The sequence below is a fragment of the Marmota marmota genome, unplaced genomic scaffold (assembly GCF_001458135.2).
Source record: "Marmota marmota marmota unplaced genomic scaffold, marMar, whole genome shotgun sequence".
Classification (NCBI taxonomy): Eukaryota; Metazoa; Chordata; class Mammalia; order Rodentia; family Sciuridae; genus Marmota; species Marmota marmota.
Genome location: NW_025999924.1, coordinates 13,596,841 through 13,615,789, shown reverse-complemented (window position 1 = coordinate 13,615,789; position 18,949 = coordinate 13,596,841). Strand labels below are relative to the sequence as shown.

The 18,949-nt window shown below is 35.6% G+C and overlaps 1 protein-coding gene across 4 annotated transcripts in view; it reads left to right on the top strand.

The window, feature by feature from the left end:
• Nnt (nicotinamide nucleotide transhydrogenase) overlaps positions 1-18,949 on the top strand; it is a 94,692-nt gene that overhangs the window by 23,341 nt on the left and 52,402 nt on the right. For all 4 annotated transcript variants that reach the window (XM_015497328.2, XM_048800053.1, XM_015497332.2 and 1 more), the window contains 4 exons: positions 1,625-1,812; positions 15,505-15,638; positions 16,018-16,209; positions 16,945-17,098. In XM_015497328.2, coding sequence (XP_015352814.1) covers positions 1,625-1,812; positions 15,505-15,638; positions 16,018-16,209; positions 16,945-17,098 — 668 coding nt within the window. The remainder of the gene's footprint in view (positions 1-1,624; positions 1,813-15,504; positions 15,639-16,017; positions 16,210-16,944; positions 17,099-18,949) is intronic.

Here is an 18,949-nt window from a genome sequence, read left to right as displayed (position 1 = left end):
ATAGTGGGACCACAAGGAACATACTTAGGATGTTATAGGTGAGAGAGATGTTAAACTCAGAAACGTGGTAAATATTAATGTCTGTATGATCATAACAATAAGTACAAGCAGTACATGTTCATTATTGAAAAATACAAAGAAACTAGAGAAGAGAATTAAAATACCTTTTATAATACTACTGGCCAGATGTATTGCTAATGATATTTTGGTATAGTTTCTTAGAGTTTATGTACATATACCTTTTGTATGAAATTTGGATCATATAATATATCATTCAACATATAATTATATGTATAATTTTGAATCCATCTCAATTTTTATTAATATCAGCAGACATTTAGAAACTTTTTAAAGACCTTTATTCATGTGACTGTAACAAATGGAAAACACCAATTCGAATTGACTTAAACCATAAGACAATGCATTCTCCATCCTTACTGAAATTCTGTGGGAAGGACTCCCTTTTCACACTAGAGTCACCTGCTTTCTGGTGCTATCAAAGACCAGGCTCTTCTGTCTTTCTTCTCTGCTGTCCTCAACTTTGGCTTCCTCATAAGGCTGATTCCACTTGTGCTGGCAGCTTGACCTGCAGAGGCATTCTGGGGCTGCCCATGCCTTGTTAATGAAGTTAGCAGAGAGAGAACGTCTTGCGCAGTGTGGACTGATGTCCTACTCTTTATGTACACACTTCAGAGCATGATGGTTGCTAGGGATTTATTGGAGTAGACCATAGTTTCCCAAACTTCCCTGATGACAAGAATGACCTTCTGTTCTTGCTAAAAATATAGTTCCTGGCCTCTCTGTGGGATATTATAATTCAGTGGTTCTGGGAAGGGACCTAGGAATTTTTAACATGTACTTTAAGTGATCATTGTCATTAGGGAGATTTGAGATTTATTGTAGTGGGATGGATATTGGTGGGTACCACCACAGAGATGAAATCTTTGTTGGTTCCAGTTTTTCAACCAGCATACAGTGGTTAGGTAACAATTATTTATTTATTCACAAACTGAATTTATTTCTATGTAACTTAAATATGTTGACTTTTCACATTTTACAGTTTACCACCATTTATAGGTTACTTTCACAATTTAATGAGGACTGGAGGTGAAAGTCATTTTGTTAAAATATTCCTCTCTAAAAGAGTCATTTATGTGGGAAAAGCCCCAGTAAGAACAAGCTCAGAACAGTTACAAATGAGAAACACAACTTGGGCGGTATGAATGATGTAAAATCTCAATGTGGGTCAGATATAACATCTTTATCAATAGTGGGGCCACAAGGAACATAACTGATTACTGGAATTTCAGTAGAGAAAAAAATATGTTCATAAAAGTATCATCTGCCTCAAGGAAAATAAATAATTGAGTCAGTTCAATCAGAGGCATCCAAAGAAGTTCTCAAGTTTTGACTATTGGCAGTTTGCACTTTTTTTTCCCTTTCAAATGGCAGTTTTTAAACAATTTGTTCTAATTAGTTATACGTGACGGTAGAATTCATTTTAATATATTGTACACAGATGGAGCAGTTTGCACTTCTTAAAAATGTATATGTAAGTGAAGATCTTGATTCATGTATTAGGAGCCTAAAATAACTATTGGTTTCTCTTCAATAATCACTCTAGAGCTGCAGCTTTGGAACAGTTCAAGTCTCTTGGTGCTGAGCCCTTGGAGGTGGACTTGAAGGAATCGGGTGAGGGACAGGGAGGATATGCAAAAGAGATGTCCAAAGAGTTCATTGAAGCCGAAATGAAGCTCTTTGCCCAGCAGTGCAAGGAGGTGGACATCCTTATCAGCACAGCACTTATCCCAGGTATGACCTTGACTAAATGGTTATCTTTAAGACACTTATATACTAATGACTTTTTAAAAGCTGATGCTGAATAATTTTTTAACGTTTGAATTTCTTTTAAGTGAAGATCAATTTTTCTATTATAAAAGTACTAGAAAATGAGAAAGCACATGACATAAATCATTGCATCCCCTTGAAATAACACTCATGAATAATTTGATATGTTTTCTTCTTGTTTGTTTTATATAACCCTGTTCATAGATCATTCTCTATGTACCATATTATATTCATAGCACTTCTGTTTAAATCTTGAAAAATTGTTAATATTTTTCTGTTCTCTTTTTTAAGATGCTATGTTCTTATTGTAGGAAATTCAAGTAGTACTGATATATAGATGATCAGAAGTTCTACCAGAGATGACCATTACTCACACCATTACGTGTGTTTGTGTGTATTTTTTGATACTGGGTTTTGAACCTGGGATGCTTGATGACTGAGTCACATCCCCAGCCCCACTTTTTAAAATATTTTATTTTTACTTTTCATTTTGAGACAGGTCTTGCTAGCTTGCTTAGGGTCTTGCTAAATTGCTGAGGCTGGCTTAGAACTTGTGATCCTCCCTCTGCCTTGCCATTTCTAATATTATGATGATCATTTTTCATAGATAAGAGAGAGACAGACAGACAGACAGAGGGACTTTGTGTGTATGTATGTATTGATAGAATTCCCAGTGTAAATATTTTTACTTAAGGATATGATTCTTTGTCACTTTCTAATTATTTTTCTTTGACATGTTTGTTCTTTCTAATCAAATTGTGAGCTCTTCAATAGCAGACCCTTCACAACATTTTTTAAATCACATTTTGTACTCAAGAAATGATGTGAAATTGATAAGCATTTATTTGTAAATAGTGGCTTGATCTGGGAAGATATTATGGCAAAGAAATTCTCCACCATTTCTTTTCTTTTCTCTTTCCTTGCTCTTTCTTCCTGTTATTGAATAATAAATACTATGCTGACTCTACTTTTTCCTTTCTGAAAGAAAGCAGTTCAGATAATGAGAGCTTGAAGGATTCATGGTTGCTTGTGTTTGTTCCTGCTAAGGGAGCCTCATTTTCTCTAGGGGACTGTGGAGAATTAGAAATTTCTTTGTCACAGGGACAGGGGCAAGGAGAAATTCTCTCTTGTCACCATCCCTCACTAAAATAAGCTAGCTAATATCAACCTAAGGACAGGGAAATCAGTTGGCATGAGATCTATGAGTTTATGTGGGAAAAATATGCTCTCCAAATCTTTCTGTCCTCTATTTGCCCAAGTGATAGGGAAGCTGGTCCTCTCAGATGCCTCATGAAGCTGGCTAGGTGAAGCACACAGGAATTCAGAAGGTGAGTTAGGCTTAGCTTGTGGAAGCATCTCTGAGTGTAGGAATGAGGCCTGTGGTTTAGTAGTAGAGGTGAATGCTGATCAGGAAGCATTGACCTAGGATGGTGCTTGGCAAATCTGTCAGCCAGGACAGAAGTTTCCTACAAGTAGTGGCAGGGGAGTACTTCAGGATCATTCCTTTCCTCTTGTGGCAAATGCTCCTGGTTCAGCTCTTATGCTTTCCTCCCTGGCAGTGCCCAAGTTGAGAATGGGGAGACTACCATCCCACCACTGAGAGGTATTGGGGAGTGGGTGGAGTGACGTTGATTAGATGTAACAGTTGGCCAGCAGAGGGCACTAAAACATTTACTAATGGAGTAAAGGATGGAAGCTAGCTTTAGTTAACAGTCTTTAATAAAGAACTGGAGATAATTTGGACATAGTGTACAGATTTATTATTGATTATAACGGTAGCAGTTAGTGATAGAACTTAGGACTTCCTATATAAATACATACTGACTTTTAGTATCTACTTCCATACTAACTTATTTTTTATAAGTAATTATAATCAAGCGTGCTTTATTGAAGAGTCACATTGTATGAGATGGTCTTGAAGACTAGTTGAAGAGTTTTGTTAATCTGTTTCCCCTCAGCATTTCCTGTTTTCTGAAGCCACTTTTTTTTTTTTTTTTTTTAATTAAACTTGCACGAAGTCTTTGGTTAGTACACTGACCCAGAACTCACTCTCAAAAGGCTTTCTGGAAAAAAACAAAAAGTAAAGTCAATTGGAATATCATAAAGATAAAGGTGACTTTTCTAAAGATCTTTCATATCCTTGGGGGAATGAACACTGAAAACATGAGCATTTAAAAACATGATAGAAAAGATTATGTAAAGGTCCAAACATCCCTTGGAAAACTGTCCTTGGTGTTGTACCTTTATTGGTTTATGTCCTGAACCTTTACATGGTTCACCTGATGCTGGGGGTGGTCCAGCTCCTGAAAGATGAGAGCAGCAGTTGTTCTCAAGTTTTCCTTGAGTGGATTCAAAGAGGATTAAGTCAGCTGTCAGAAGTTTCTAACCTGAGACTGTGGTCCAGCATCCATGGAAGGCTGGACTTTAAATCTGGCATGGATGAGAATGCTAAAGAGGAATATCGGCACATAGCAGTTTTTAGGTAGCAACTTTAAGAAGTCAGTAAATTTTCATTGCTCTTGAGTAATAAGTCAGTGGGTTTAAAAAGAAAATCACCTTGTACTTATGTGTAGATTGTACATGGAACTAAATAGTTCTGCAGCCAGCTAATTGTTATGCTGCCCGAAATCTCCTACCTTCATCTAGACCCCCTGCTGGGTTGGGTGATGGGTTCAAGGTCACCTCCTTATGCAGGTGACTTCAGTATAGGGCCTAGCCACTGTCTCATTTTGTGGTGCTATGCACAGAAGAGAAAGTTCCCAGTCTTCCTGTCCAGCTCTTTGACCTTTAGGGCTACCATTAAAGTCAGTCAGCCCTTCCTTTCTGGAAATGTTCAGGCTTTTCTACTAAGACTTTAAGATGCAATAAAGTTTTTTGCATCCCTATGATTTTTGCAGCCATTGTAGAGAGACTTAGAATATTAGAGAGACTTTAAAGTATTTTATCAGGAAGGGACTGAGTCAGGTTGAAAATCTGTTAGGTAGGTTAGGGGAGGGAGTGTTGAGGTGAGGTAAAGAGGAATCATAATGATTTTTGCATTGACTGTGTCCTGGGCAACTTTTACTTTAAGATCTTTGCATGTATGCCCCTTCTGTTTAGAATGCTATCCCTGCCATTCCATTGGCTTTTGAAGTTCCACTCCACTCAATTATGACTTCCTCCAATGGTGTTTACTGTGCCCTACTCAGTAGTAAGATGTTCTTTTTTTCTACACTTACGTTATATTACATGTGCTCATATTATAGCAGTGCTCAATGCGTCCTATGATCTGTGTCCCTGTGAGTGCAGTAGAATGTTCCATTTGTCCTTGTTGTAGCCAGCACTTGGCATAGCACTGTGTACACCATAGCAGTTCAGCAAATGTTGCTGAGCTTGTAATTCTGAGTACCTTCCTTAGGTCTTGGCTGGTACAGTCTCTTTCATTTTTCCTGGTGCTATCTAAGGAAAGATAGCATACCCTGTTGGCTCACTTTTGGGTAGGAACATTGCAGAGGCTAATTTGAGACTGGAAAGTTCGCTTTCTTAAATTATTCAAAACTAGGACACATGCCCAGTCTGCAATTTGAGAAGGCTAGCTAGGTCTCTCAGGAGTTCAAAGTAGGAAGTAGTGGAAGAACTGGTTAGGAATTAGAAAATGTCTTGTCAGGAAGGAAGACATCCAGTGCTTAATTATAAATTATAATTCCTTAGGCCATATATACTTGGGCCTCTATATAGAGTCTGGATTAGGGAAGCAGAATTTTTTGTTTTTATCAATACCAGATAGGGTCTGTAAAGTACACCTCTCAAAGGACACTTGTGGGGATTTTCCATGACTGGAGAACTGGGAGAGAGTTGGTTTGCTTTGATATGCAATGGCCTTACAGAAATGAGATTGAAACTAAGAGATGTTGCAGTCTCCTGGCAAGTCACAACTTGGTTCTCCTGGTGTCATCTGTTTCTTTGAATCTTGTCTTTTACATGCAGTACAATTATAGTGTAAGAATGGGTTTTCATAGAGAGGGATGATGGGAGGGGAGGGGAGGGGGGATAGTAGGGGAAAGGAAAGGTAGCAGAATACAACAGTCACTAATATGCCATTATGTAAAAATGTGAGTGTGTAACCGATGTGATTCTGCAATTTGTATTTGGGGTAAAAATGGGAGTTCATAACCCAATTGAGTCAAATGTATGAAAGATGATATATCATGAGCTTTGTAATGTTTTGAACAACCAATAAAAAAAAAGAATGGGTTTTCACAGTAATTTGCAAAATTGTACTTTTAGGCAGAAGAATAATCGATACAATAATAATTGATACTCTCCATTTATGTAGTTCTACAAATATTTTTCCAAAAGTCAGCATTTTTTTTTTTTTCAGGTTGTTCTTTTTTCTCTGGTCTGCGTTGTGATTTTCAAAGACAAAACTATAGACTACATATCAGGGATTTCTGACTTCTTTGGAATTATATTACTTTTAAAAAACTGATTATCTGATTTTTCCATCATCTTCCCTTAAATCTATTTTGTGACTGTATGGAATTTTGTAATATTACCTCCACAAAGTTTTCATTTGTTTTGAGAATTTTTGAAGGACAGGGAGAAATACTTCCATGTTGCAACATCTAGGGTTAGAAACCACAGCCTGTCTACACACCTCTTGGTAGCTTTCAACACAGGCAGGGCAACTTGTCATCAGGATAAGGGTGCCAGGAGTTTGGAGTTTTCCATTGCCTCTTGTCTGTCTTGATTTCTTAGGGTGTGTTTGAACAAACTTAGTGAGTGACTGGGCCAAATTTAATGAATGTTCTGTTAGGAAAATTTATGGCACAGAGTATTGTTTTAGTTTGGTCTGTTATTTCTCCTGAAGTATGTTGCAATATCAAGAAGCCTTATGCTCTCCTCCCTCGCAGTGCCTGAGTTGAGAAGGATTGGGAGGTTGAGGCTGCCTCAATGGTGAAACAGCACTGATAGTTATTGCTAACTTACTGGAACTTCCCACCATGTATTATTATCCTGAATCTCTTTTCTTCCATTTTCACTGTACTTTCTTGTGCTTCAATATTTTTTAGGTTGGTTTAGCTCTATCAACTGTCATAGATTAGCCCAAAAGTATGTAATACTTCAGACATTGGAGAAATTTACTTCTTGCTCATTAACATTAATAGGTAGGTTCATATATTGGTGGGCATCTCTCCTTCCCATCATCACCTGGAGAGTCAGGGTATGGCAGTGTTTCTGTCTTCATGATGAGGCTCTGAAGGTCACTCTGGGCACTGTCTAATTTGAGGAGTGTGTGTGGGACAGCTGCAAATGGCACACATCACTTCTGCACATACTTCTTTTGCTAAGACTTGATCATCTAGACAAAGCTAACTGTACAGAAAGCTAAGAAATATTGCCTGATTATGAGCCCAGGTATAAACAAACATCATCTTACTTTTTTAAGGCTACCATTGCAAAATACCACAGGTGGACAGCTTAAACAACAGAAATTTATTTTCTTACCATCTTTGGTGTCTTCTGGGGCTTCTTTCCATGGTGAGTTGCTGTGTTCTCACCTGGTCTTTCCTGTGTGTGTGTGCATCCATGGTGTCTCTTTCTGTATCTAATTTCTCTCTCTCTCTCTCTCTCTCTCTCTCTCTGTCTCTCTCTCTCTCTCTCTTTCTCTCTCTCGAGAATTTTTAAATATTTATTTTTTAGTTTTCGGTGGACACAACTTCTTTATTTTTTATTTGGTGCTGAGGATAGAACCCAGTGCCCCGCGCATGCCAGGTGAGCGCGCTACCGCTTGAGCCACATCCCCAGCCCATAATTTTCTCTTTTTTGAGGATACCAGTCAGGTTGGATTAGGGTGGACCTTACTTGCCTCAGTTTAACTTAATCACATTCTTAAAGGCCCTGTCTCCAAATACAGCCATATTCTGAGGTACTGGGGGGTTAGGCCTCAACATGTGAATCTTGGGGTGGGGGTTTGCAATTCAGCCCCAAACAAACTTTGATTTCTGTGCATAGTTAACAGTCTATTTTCTTTTCCCCACTTTGTTATTTTATCTGTTTATGTTTAATCCATTCTTGGAAAATCAGAGGAAAAAACATAGTTTTAGCCCCAAATCAAGTAGTTTTAAATTCTGATTTCATTACTTAACTGTTGATTTGTCTCTCTGAATATCAGAATCCTCATCTCTGAAATGAGGATAAAAATTTCTACTTGTAGAGGTGTTTTGAAGAATAAATGAAGGAAAAGCCCAGTATAGGGCACAAGGAAGGTTCATGCAATACCTTCTTTGTTCATGGTGCCTTGTCTTGTCCACTTAACTGCTTTTTATATGAATTTTCTGAAGATAATCTTTTTTTAAAAATCTTTTGTTTGTATTAGGGATTGAACACAGGGATGCTGTACCGCTGAACTACATCCTCATCCTTTTTAAAATTTTATTTTCAGGTGGGGTCACACTTAATTGCCCATGTTGGCCTTGAACTTGTGATCCTCCTGGATCTGCCTTCCAAATTGTTGGGATTACAATTTTGCTTCACTGTACCTGTCTTGAAGATAATAATTTTTTAAGGTACCTTTGTCAATTAACTTCATTGTGACCTAAGTTGAAAGATATGAGAAGAAAAAAAAGTTATTTCTATTTTTTAAAAAACCTTTTAATTATTTTATATTAACAAAATAATAAAATCAGAATATGTACCACATATTCATTGCCTTAATTTTGAAGGGATGTTGATAGCTAATGTACATTCATACATTAAATGCATGGAAGGAAAATAAGAATCTTATAGTTTCTATGAGAATATCATAGTTCCTTATTCAAGATGCTTTTTAAGTTTGGCAGATTATTTTCCTGTTTGGGGAATTCTTATATCTTATGAAGTCATGGTGAAATCTTGATTTATTTGGTTTTTATATATATGGAATTTTGTAGTTGTGTGAGATTGGTTTTTAAGATAATGCTTGAAAAATTGTTATAAACATGTTTCTTAATCATGAGATAAAAGCTTGTTTATAGGTTTCTTCTTTAGATAGATATTTAGAGATTTTCCCAATCCGTTAAAAGATGCTATTGATGGAGGCATATTTTGTGAGTACAGTATTACATTTAGAAACATCTCCAAGAATCTAATTTATAAAAGTCAACTATTTGCTAGCCAAACATTCTCTTTGCTTCCATACACAAATAATTGATTGTGCAGAAAAAGTTGTCCTCTAGTTCTAGGGGTAGAGCTTGCATGTATAGCACTTTGCTTAGGTATTTAGGCATGGGTAGGAATCTCCTCATGTTCATGAGCACATCTATCCATAGTCTCTTCACCGTGATGGAGGTGTCACATCTGTACTTGGCTCCACCATGGAGCTGGCTAAATCAGAGATTTGTTAAATATTTGCTATATCCATTTATTACATAATTAATCATCTTTTTTTCTTACATGTACATATGTATGTATAAAAAACTTTTGTCTTCATGTGTGACGGTTTTTTTTTTTTTTTTTTAAGCTTAAGACCGAATATTTTAAATTTCATCCAAGATCTTGAAATTCCAAATGAACCTTTGGCTCATATCAGTTACAATGTCTTTGGCTGCCAGAAACAAAATTCCAACATAATCTGCCTCAAGGAAGCAGATATCTTTGTTCATGTTAACAGGAAAAGTCCAGTTGTGCCTGTGGATCAGTGTTTTGTGGTCAGGAGGACTCGGGGTGTGCTCCTTTGTGTTTTTTCAGCTTTGTCCTACTCTTTGAGTTGACCTTGTCCTCAGGACTCCAGTTTGTTCCATACAATATCCAGGGAATGAGACAAGCCACTTCTTATGGCTTAAGGCCAGAAATCTATTTAGAAGCCCTTAGCAAACTTTCCCTTGTTCTTATTAGCCTTAATTGAATTATGTACCCATTTCTGCTCCAATCCAAGTATACAGGGCTATGAGGTATTCAGCTTACACCTGGATCTCTGAGCCAGTCACCAGTAAGGTGATGTGGTTACCTTAGGCCAGCCAGGCTGCTGCTGAAGTGGTTTCTGAGGCCACCTTTCCTGAAGCTCATGGACGGTGTAGAGGAAATGGAATCAGAGTGGGGACAAAAGGAGTAAATGGGTGCGGGTAGGTACTAACATGCTCAGTGCGAAACAGTGTTGTTATAATGAAACTCTAAAATATGTAAACAGTGAAGCTCAGGTTGTTTTTCTTCACCTTCTCAATTTTATATTTGCTCAATATGTAGTAGTGCTACACTACATCAAGAACTATCCTTGTCTTTCTAGTACTTGTTCCTGAGAGATCTGTTTTGGTTTGGATGAATACATTCTGTAATTGTCTTGTTAATCTATTTTCTAATATGAAGTAGGTATATTGTGTTCGTGTTAAAGCAGAAAGTTTTTTTTGAGCCTCTGTCTAATTTGATGCTTCACAGGCCAGGAAGTGAAGAATTTCCCCATGATTACACGCCATTGAATAATTCCAGTAAATAATGCTAAATGCTCTTTGGAGTCATTATAAAATTTTGTGGTAAACCATTTCATCTTGCTGTCTTTTTGTTCTTAATATTTTTTAGTGGTTTCTTCTTAATATTTTTTTTCTTTTTGGTGTGATTGAAGTTGTCTGCCATGGCTTGATTCTTTTCCCAATAAGATAGAATCTGAGAATTTATTGATTTCAGATGATCATGTTAGACCTGATTTATTCAGAGAGGTATATTACAAATATTTTTTGCAGCAACTCTTTGGCCTTTGTCATTTAGTTTAAGGTACATCACTCTTTTTGAACTTAGTGTTATAGAGAAGTTAATGATATATTATTTTGCTACATAACAATAAGTTGTTAAAGCTGTTTTTAGAAATTAGTCATTTTTCTAGCAGTTCACAATTTTAAGCTTTTAAAATTATATCTTAATATAAATTTATTGATAAATATGATTATGAAAATATACTCTAAATTCAATAGCACTTAATAATGAATTTATTTGTGCATTTATCAAGAAACAGTACACCTGTGTGAAGCCTTTATAGGGAGTCTACAGTCAATTCATGGTGTACACTGAGGTTCCAAGAGGTCTTCTAGTACTCTTCAGTATTCCTGCTCACCACAAATAAGCTGGCTGGCCAATTGGAAAAGTCTATAATTAAAAATTTCAGATGATTGCTTTACATACCCAGCTTTTCTAGTAATGTTGTATAACCTTCTAATGCAGCCTTTTTTCAGCTAGGGTCGTCTAAACACTAAATCCGTGACCGAAAAAAAAAAAAAAAAGACCTCAGTGTTATAAGTAAAAGTTTCCTTTAGTCTACAAATGGGAGTCACTAATTAATTACAAATTGAGTCAATGAATGAATGACTACTTGAATGATGACTGTGAGTGCTTGATGTCCTGCCATTGTCTTGGCAAAAAGTATGGAAATAACTCCCAAATGGGAAGGAACTGAGTAACTTTACCAGGAGAACTTCATGTCCATGAACCAGAAAGGAGCAAGCAATATTTCATAATGTTGGACATCATGTCACATCTTTCACCCAGTTTGTATTGTGCCAGGAAATATTTAAAAATTTTCTCTTTCTTAATTATTTTTATATCAAAGTGATTTTTAAAAGAGGGGTAATTTTAGGAAATGTAATAATCTTGGCCTTTTTGTATATTGTATCTTTTGCAGATAAATGATAAATTTAACAGCAATGAGCTTCAAAATGGGAAATCCCAATTGTGCCTTCATAAAAGAAAATATCTTTCATCTGTGTTCTTTGATTAACTCTTCTGCAGTTATGTCTTAAAATACCCAAGATGCTCATTTAATCTTTTATCCTTATTTCTAGGACCTCATAAGATTGTATATTGGGAAGATTTTGCAGAAAACATTGGTTGTATTTTCCCCCTGTGTTATACATTGTCAACAATCTGTACACACTTCCTGTTCTCCATCTTTAGTTGTGTCTCTGTCTTCCTTTATAAACTATATTTTGGTGGTGCTGGGGATTAAACTCATTGCCTAGTACGTGCTAGGCAAGTGCTCTACCACTGAACTACATCCTCGGCCTCTTTTAAAAGTGTTTTGGTGTGCTCTTTGAAAGACTATCCTAACTACACATTTAGGATGTTGCTGCAGTTGGGAGGACAGGTAACTTTGCATGAAGCCTTTTCAGTTAGTAAGTAAAGAGGTTTGGTCTGATGCTTTTTCAAAGTTATTCTAATTCTCCCTAGTACTGAATCTTAAACCACCTTCTCTAATTAAAGGAGAACATGGTTGTGATTTTGTGGAAATAATTTTTTATTAAAACAATATGTGGCTTTTGTTAGAGAGGCAATGAAGTACAAAATAGAAAGTAGAAAATAACGAAATAGCTAGAAAATAGGAAATAATATAAGTTATCCCTCTACTTAGTGAGAAATACTGTTAACATTTTACCATTAACTTTCTGTATTTTTTTTCAGTGTGTTTTTATAATGTTAAGATCAAGGTGTACTATGTCTTTTTCCCTCATTTATAATTGAAAGCTTTCCATTTACTGCAATATGATATATCATTAAGAATCCTTGTAAATATATTTTGATGGTTTTGCAGAATTTTCTTATTGGGATGTGCCATATTTTATTTAATTGCTCCCCCAAAGTTGGGCTTTTAATTTATTTCCAGTTTCTGTCAATTAAAAAAAGTTCTTATAACATTTATTTCTGCATAACTTCTATGTCTGCATTTTCACTTACTTTTCCAAGGATTAATCAGATATTAGAAGTAGCATCACTGGATATCAATGTTTTTGGCCAGTTGATATACACTTAATGAACTGATTTTTTGAAAGACTGTGTAGTTCATAATTTCATCAGTAAGTTTTTTAGTTAATTGTTTTATCTCAACATTAAATATCATGACTTTTTGACTTTGCTAGTTTTAGAGGCCAAAAAAACAGTTTCTTTCTTTTTCCCCATATTTCTTTGACTGTAGTAGAACTTTTTTTCCATTAAAAAATTGACCATTTATGTTTATTGTTCATTTATCTATTAGAATCTTAGCATTTTGTTTTTATTTAAATTTCTGTGAACTTTTTAGTAGACTAATTTTTGTCATTTGTGATTTTTGAGGATTATAATATGTACATTTTTCAAATTTAAATATATTGATGCTTTTCTTTGTAATTTCCCTCATTGCTTCAAATTTAGAAAGTAGTTTCTGTATTCACAAACTAGAGAGATATTTAACCAGTTCTCTTCCTCCACTTTTCTTTCTTTTGTTGGGTTGGTTCTCTTACAGTTAATTCTGATCTACCTAGTAAAAGGATATTATGTTTGGGTAGAGTCTTTTTTTCTTCCAAATACCTAACTAATCATATTATTCATATTATATTGTTCTTTACATTTTATGATGCCACATTTATCAGACATTGACTTTTATCATATTAGGCTATTAGAGTAAGATAGTATTTTGAAGTTGTCTCCTCAGTTTTTCTCTTGACCTATTCTTTTGAAGATTTGCTCATTGGGAACTTTTATTTACTACCCTGCTTCTCTTTTGGCTCTCTTTTTCCTCCACCTGTTATTAATTTTTATTTTTGCACTTCTTCCAGAATTAAAAAAAAATTGCTTCATATCTGAGTGCTTACCGGCAGCTGCACTGTTAGATTTATCATTGTATTCCCTGTAGCCCTTATTAAGATTTCTTAATTTTAAAATTAGAACATTTGAGAGATAAGAAAAAGTGCAGAGAAGAAAATAACTTGGTCTCCCCACTCAAATATACCATAATATTGTTAAATGTTATTTGACAGAATTTACCACAATCTATATAGTATATGTGTGTGTGTGTGTACATATATATGAGAAACACTGAAATATACACATTTATAAGTGTATACTACTTTGTTATGTGCTTTTTACTTATAATAATTTTATATCTTTAAATATTCCTCTCTGAATGAAGTAGATTTTTAAATTATGCTGGTGATCCCTACCAGTCTGTACACTAAATAATCACTAAGCATGAAAGAGTATGCTGTTGTTTCAAAAATGATCGAGTTTTGGAGAAATAATATGGATAGAACACCTGTTATCTCTAAGATGCACATATGTATATGTATTTTTTAAGACTATATCAGCTACTTCACAGTCGTTTTATTCAGGTTGAGTGAGTAAAATGTGAGAAGACAAATAGACTGTGCATTTTATGTGTTTTTGAAGGATGCTAAATGGTTTGGCCACGTGAGGTCTTGCAGAGTGGTAGCATTGCAGTCTAGGGACTGATCCTTGGCTATTGATGTCTCAGAAAGAAGAAGGAATCCAGAATTTCTAGGGCAAGAGAAATTAGATGTCAAGAATTTGTACATTGGTAGCTGCAAAGTCTGTTCAGTCAAGTCAAAGGGGTAGACCTGAATTCAAAGGGTCATTTTAGGTACAATGACTGGAGGGCACAAGTAAGGTGGAAGGAAAATCTCTAACAAACAGAAGGTTGGGCAGTAGAGAAGTGGCTCTGGGTGAGAGGGTCAGAGTGGTGATGACAGCAATATCTGGAGAGTACAGGTAAGCACTTTAGATTGACCTCATTGTGAGGATGCAACTGCCATCTTTCACTGGGGAGCTGAGGGACATGACCTTTATTATGGGAGGTGTGTGTGGTTTGCATCCTCAAATTCTCATGGTTGAGTACGATTTAGGTAAATATTTTAAAGGATGCTTTGCCAGACTATGTGGGGAGGGAAGGGGGAATACTTTCAAGGAATTTTGAGAAGTTATGAAACTACCAGGACTTTAAGGTATTGTCTTTTGGGAAAAATGTCTCTTGATGCTTACTGTATCCATGAATACTCAGAAGAGAGAACCAGAGATTATCCAACAAATCATGTGGCAGCCAGCTGATTATGGTTGAGGCTAAAGGTCCAATGGGTAGTAATGAGAGGGCATAATAGAAGAGCACTTCAGCTGAGGAAGGAAGGATTTCAGTAAGGAGAGCCTCAGGATTTGAACTTGATCTTGACAATATGAAGTTTGTAGCAAACAGGAGTTACCACATAAACCCTCATATCTTCACAGTCTTTTATCACATGTGCTACAAAGGAGTGTTATTTTTCTTTTTGAATCGTATGTATACCAGTCAAGTGGATTGAAAATTAGATGATTGTAACACAAATTTTATTTTTAATTGATTTCTGTTTATAAAGTTGACATGGTACTTTCTGTTCTCTCCTAGAAGTTATCCTTGTTAAATTAAGGTAGGTTAATACAGTGTGTTGGGTAATCTGGTGATATTTGTTAAGATATGTGGAAATAGTCTATTTTGTAATTTGTAAAGCAGTACCAACTATACTCTTGACATTTATGAATTGTTTAACTTGAGTGAACAACATGATTTCTGTAATGGCTTATTATTATTCATTAAAAAAAAAAAACAAGTTGTTTCTCTCTGGGTATATGAGCTAGTTGGGAAAAGCAGGGCTGAGATTCTCATGCTGAGCAGGTGGCAAACCTCACTCACCAGCTGAATGGCTCCATCCTGCACACTGGCTTTACAGCCTACATTAATATTTTTTCCTGTAGAGAAAGATCTATCTCAACTGTGTTACCTATGGTCTTTAGTGATATCTTGGAAAGAGTTAAAATTGCAGATGTTAAATTCCTGAGTGCCCAGAGACTCCTTAACAATTAGAATATAAAGCTTTTCAGAGTGATAATTTGTATTGTTTTCTTTAATTTTATTAGGTAAAAAAGCTCCTGTTTTATTTAGTAAAGAAATGATTGAGTCAATGAAGGAAGGTTCAGTTGTTGTGGATCTAGCTGCAGAAGCTGGCGGAAACTTTGAAACCACTAAGCCAGGAGAACTTTATATTCATAAGGTATAGCAAAAAAGCATTTTCTGTCTGTGAATGAATGCTACTATTATTATTAATTTGTGAGGTTTTTTTTTTTTTTTTTGCAGTACTGGGAATAGAATTCATGGCAGGTGTTCTGTCACTGAGCTACATCCCAGCTTCCTCTGAGGGGGATATTTATTCCTTTAAATATTTGAAAAAATTGAGACCTGAAACTTTTTAAAATTAAAAACAGGCGCAGTTAAAGATCTTTTTGAAATTCATACTTATGTTTGAGAGAAAGTATGTATATATATGCAAAAGATATATAATTTTAAAACTTAGTATTGAATATGAGTGGGAATTGTCCTGGAAAGAATGTGAGCATAAGGTAATATACTTCTTTGTATGCGTTTTCATTTAGGGAGTCACTCATATAGGCTACACAGACCTTCCCAGCCGGATGGCCACCCAGGCCAGTACTCTGTACTCCAACAATATTACCAAGCTCCTGAAGGCCATCAGCCCTGACAAAGATAATTTTTATTTTGAAGTGAAAGATGATTTTGACTTTGGTACAATGGGTCATGTCATTAGAGGAACTGTAGTGATGAAGGTAAGTAGAGATGTCTTCCTGTGGGTTTTTTTTTTTTTTTTTTTTAAATTTTGCAGTACTAGCAATTGCACCCAGGGGGCTCTACCACTGAGCTGCATCCCAGCCCTTATTATTATTTTATTTTGAGTCAGAGTCTTTTCAAGATGCCAGGCTTGAATGCCAATTGAATGTGGTAATTCTCTTGCCTTAGCCTCCCTAGTTGCTGGGATTATAAATATGCACTACTGCTCCTGGCCCTTCCTGTGTTTTTAATGTAAATTCATTTTAGAATTTTTGTTCAGGCAAGAATCATTTTCAAATATTAATGTACTCTAGTGAAATACTGACATACCAGGTTTATGCCAATAAAATTATTTAAAAGTGGAGAAAGATTTAAAGAAAAATATTTCAAAGTCTCAAATATATACAACTCACTGAAAATGTTCTTTGCATTTGAAAACCAGAAACAAATGGAAATTGAATAAAATAAAGCAGTGTTCTCTCCACAGGCCTGCTTTTTTGGGTTTGATCTGTATTTTCTATATACGTTCTACACACATACAAATTATAGATCTATGTATGTGTAATATAAACATTAAATATTTGTGTACACGTTATAAATTTTATGAATTTATAATATACTTATGTAAAATTATATGTAGAATAGCTTTTCTTAAAAACAGCTATTTCTGTAAGTGGTTTTTGAAATATTGGTTTGACCTTTTAAAAATAATACTATTTTCTGATCTCTGTTAGGATGGTGAAGTGATTTTCCCTGCTCCCACACCGAAAAATATTCCTCAAGGTGCCCCAGTAAAACAGAAGACAGTGGCTGAGCTAGAAGCTGAAAAGGCAGCTACTGTTACACCGTTCAGGAGGACCATGGCCACAGCTTCTGCCTACACAGCAGGTGAGGATCCTGGCTGTGTAGCAAAGAGACCTGATTGTGTTCATTTTATATGTAATGTTGTAATTGTCAAATTAGGTAAATGCAGTGGTGTTGTTGTTCTGTGGATTCCATTCATAACTGGGCCTGATAGACTTGACTTTTTATCAACATGTTACTTGTCTCACTTCTTTTTCTTCTTCTTTTTTAAATATTTAGTTTTTTAGTTGTAGGTGGACACAGTCCTTTATTTTTATGTGGTGCTGAGGATCGAACCCAGTGCCTCACACACGCTAGGCTAGCGCTCTACCTCTGAGCCACAACCCCACCCCACTTGTCTCACTTCTTTGGGATTGATTAACCACTCCAGAGACACAAACTGTATGCTGAATACTTAAGAGAAGCCATGTGAAATGACATCCAGGCTGTGAGCATGATTCCTTTTATAGAAAACATTTTAAATATAGTCATTGATATTTCTATCCACACTGACTATATTGGTCGTGATAGATATCAGATTGTGTTGGTGTTAAGTTATGTGTAAGTGTAGTTAAGGACATCTTGTACTTTGCAAACATCAGTTGTGAGTAGTTGGGTAAGTATCTGAGTAGTTGGGTAAGACTGGGGAACAAAATATTTGCCTTAAAGAATAAACACGGCAATTATATAGCCTTTGGATATTTGACTAACATTCTAAATTACTCACCTAGTAAAAATTTATGGTTATGCATTGTTACATACTGGGTATTTGACTTAAAATTGGTTTCTCTTTCATAGAACAAATTAAAAATATTTAGATCTACTTAGAGCCAAAATAAAAACAAAGGAAAACTTTAAAGAACGAAGAACAAGCACCAGGCACACAGAATTCTTGTAGCCTCAGCATTATCTGAATTCCCATGTGAGTCCAGATGTTCTAAAGCTAAGTGTGTAACTCCTTGAATAAAGAGCTCAATTCAGCAAAATGAGTGGAAAGCTTCTGGTGATGAACATTGCGAGTAGATAGGGCAAGTGTCCCTACTTGCACTCACTTGTTTAAAAAAAAAGAGAAAAAGAAACTAGATTGTTGTATCATACATGGAGTTTTTTCTGAGTAGGATTATAAATTTCTATTTATCTTTGAAATTCCTAAGAAAATGATGGGAAAGTGCATGCAGTTTTATTTTTCTAGGTTTCAGTTATATTTATTGAGTCAAGGTATATTGCTTTTTGCTAGATTATTAAAGAATTGATCTTTGTATGTCTCTTTGATGACGCAAACAAACGACTATGGATTATGATAATTCAATATTTTCTGACTAATGTGGTTAGAATAAGAATTATCATTTAGTGAGTGCTAGACATTGTGCTGAATATTTCATATGCCTTAGGCTAATTTTATTCTTTATAAGAATTCAGTAAGGTAGGCATAATATTATATTCTTTTGCAGATGAAGACAGGGTTACTGATTTTATGGATAAAGACACCAAAGCACAGACAACTTAGGCAATTTGCTTTAGATCACACAGTTGGAGAGCAGCAGAATGAGGATTTGAACCTGGCAGTCTGACTTAGGAAAACTTATGATTAACTACAACCCTAAACAGCTCTCTGATTTTTAACTAGAAGGCCAAATATTTTATCTGACTTTCCCTCCAGATGGTTAACAGGCCATGTGCTAGAACCTTGGAAATATTGTATGTGGGTAGAAAAACATAAACCTTCACTCTTACTGAATGACTTAAAGTAAAATTAATGTCAATTTGTAGATGTCCCAGTTATACCGTTTAGAAAATAATAGTTCCTACCAAAGAAGTGAGAGGTTCCTCCCCGGTAATGCACTGTAGTTCTATTTTCACTGACCATTAGGTAACCCTTTCTCTTGCTGCAAAGCA